Here is a 1,072-nt window from a genome sequence, read left to right as displayed (position 1 = left end):
GCAGGGATAACATATGGAGGGATCGGCTCCAGCAAGATCAGGATCAAACTGTTGGAGTTCTCACTAAACAACTTGTGATGGGCAAAGTACAGCTCGTAGTGGCACCACTCGCTCTGCACAAAGTTGGGGGACAGCACAAAGATGGACTTGTAGCTCTTCTCAATGCAGTTGATGATATTCTCCACAATGCTTTTGCCAGGGATGAAGTTCCTCTCGTGCTGACACAGCTGGATGCAGCCCTCCCCCTTCTCCAGGTTGGGGATCAGCTCGTTCTTCACCCACAACGAATCGCGTTCGCTGTACGAAATGAAGGCGTGGAACTGCAGAACGGTTTCCCGCTGCTCGGGGCAGCCGTGCCAAGCTCTCCGCTTCGTCCGCGTCCACTGCCACAGCATCCGCACGTACCACGGCACATCCAGGTAGATGCACAGGAAGGCCACCACAGCCACCAGCACCAGCGTCAGCAGCAGAGCTGTCACGAGCAGCAGAGTGGTGTTGCAGGCCAGCTCGGTCAGGTGGAAGTCCTTCAGCTGCGTGCCGCTCAGGTCTTCTGGGTACTTGCACACGTACGGCTCTGGCCAGCCGGACAGCTTGCCCCCAGACCGCCTTTCCAGGCGCAGGAAGTCCTGCAGCTCACACGAACACTTGAACGGGTTTTGCCCAGCTTGCAGCTCCTTCACGCTCGGGCAGCTCTCAAAGAAGTCGGCACTTGGCGTGAGGATCAAATTCCTCTCTATGTTCAGGATCGCCAGGCCCGCAAAGGCCCTGCACCCTGGCAGGTCGGCCAGCCTGTTGGATGCCAGGTTCAGCTCCTTCAAGGACTGCAGCTCAGCAATCCCCTTGGGGACGCTGGCAATCTGGTTGTTTTGTAGGTCCAGTTTGCTGATACGAACGGGCAGGCACTCAAACACGGACTCTGTCAGCTGGTTGGAGGACAGGTCCAGCTCTGACAGAGAATCAGTCCACTGGCAGCGCTTCTCAGCTCCACTGTTACGCAGCAAGTTGCTGCTCATGTCCAGATACCTCAGTGATTTCATACGGCTGGTCATGAAGCTCACCTTGGAAAGGCTCT

The 1,072-nt window shown here is 56.8% G+C and overlaps 1 protein-coding gene across 1 annotated transcript; it reads right to left on the bottom strand.

The window, feature by feature from the left end:
- Positions 1 to 5: 5 nt before the first annotated feature.
- LOC122193658 (toll-like receptor 6) lies at positions 6 to 1,067 on the bottom strand (the record flags this gene model as incomplete). The annotated part of the gene is made up of 1 exon (XM_042894519.1): positions 6 to 1,067. A coding segment is annotated over one exon (1,062 nt), but the record flags the coding sequence as incomplete, so codon positions are not given.
- Positions 1,068 to 1,072: the final 5 nt, after the last annotated feature.

This window comes from Lagopus leucura, unplaced genomic scaffold (genome assembly GCF_019238085.1).
Source record: "Lagopus leucura isolate 7727_CA_CO unplaced genomic scaffold, USGS_WTPT01 39168-0_obj-0_obj, whole genome shotgun sequence".
Classification (NCBI taxonomy): Eukaryota; Metazoa; Chordata; class Aves; order Galliformes; family Phasianidae; genus Lagopus; species Lagopus leucura.
This window is presented reverse-complemented; position numbering and strand designations above follow the sequence as displayed.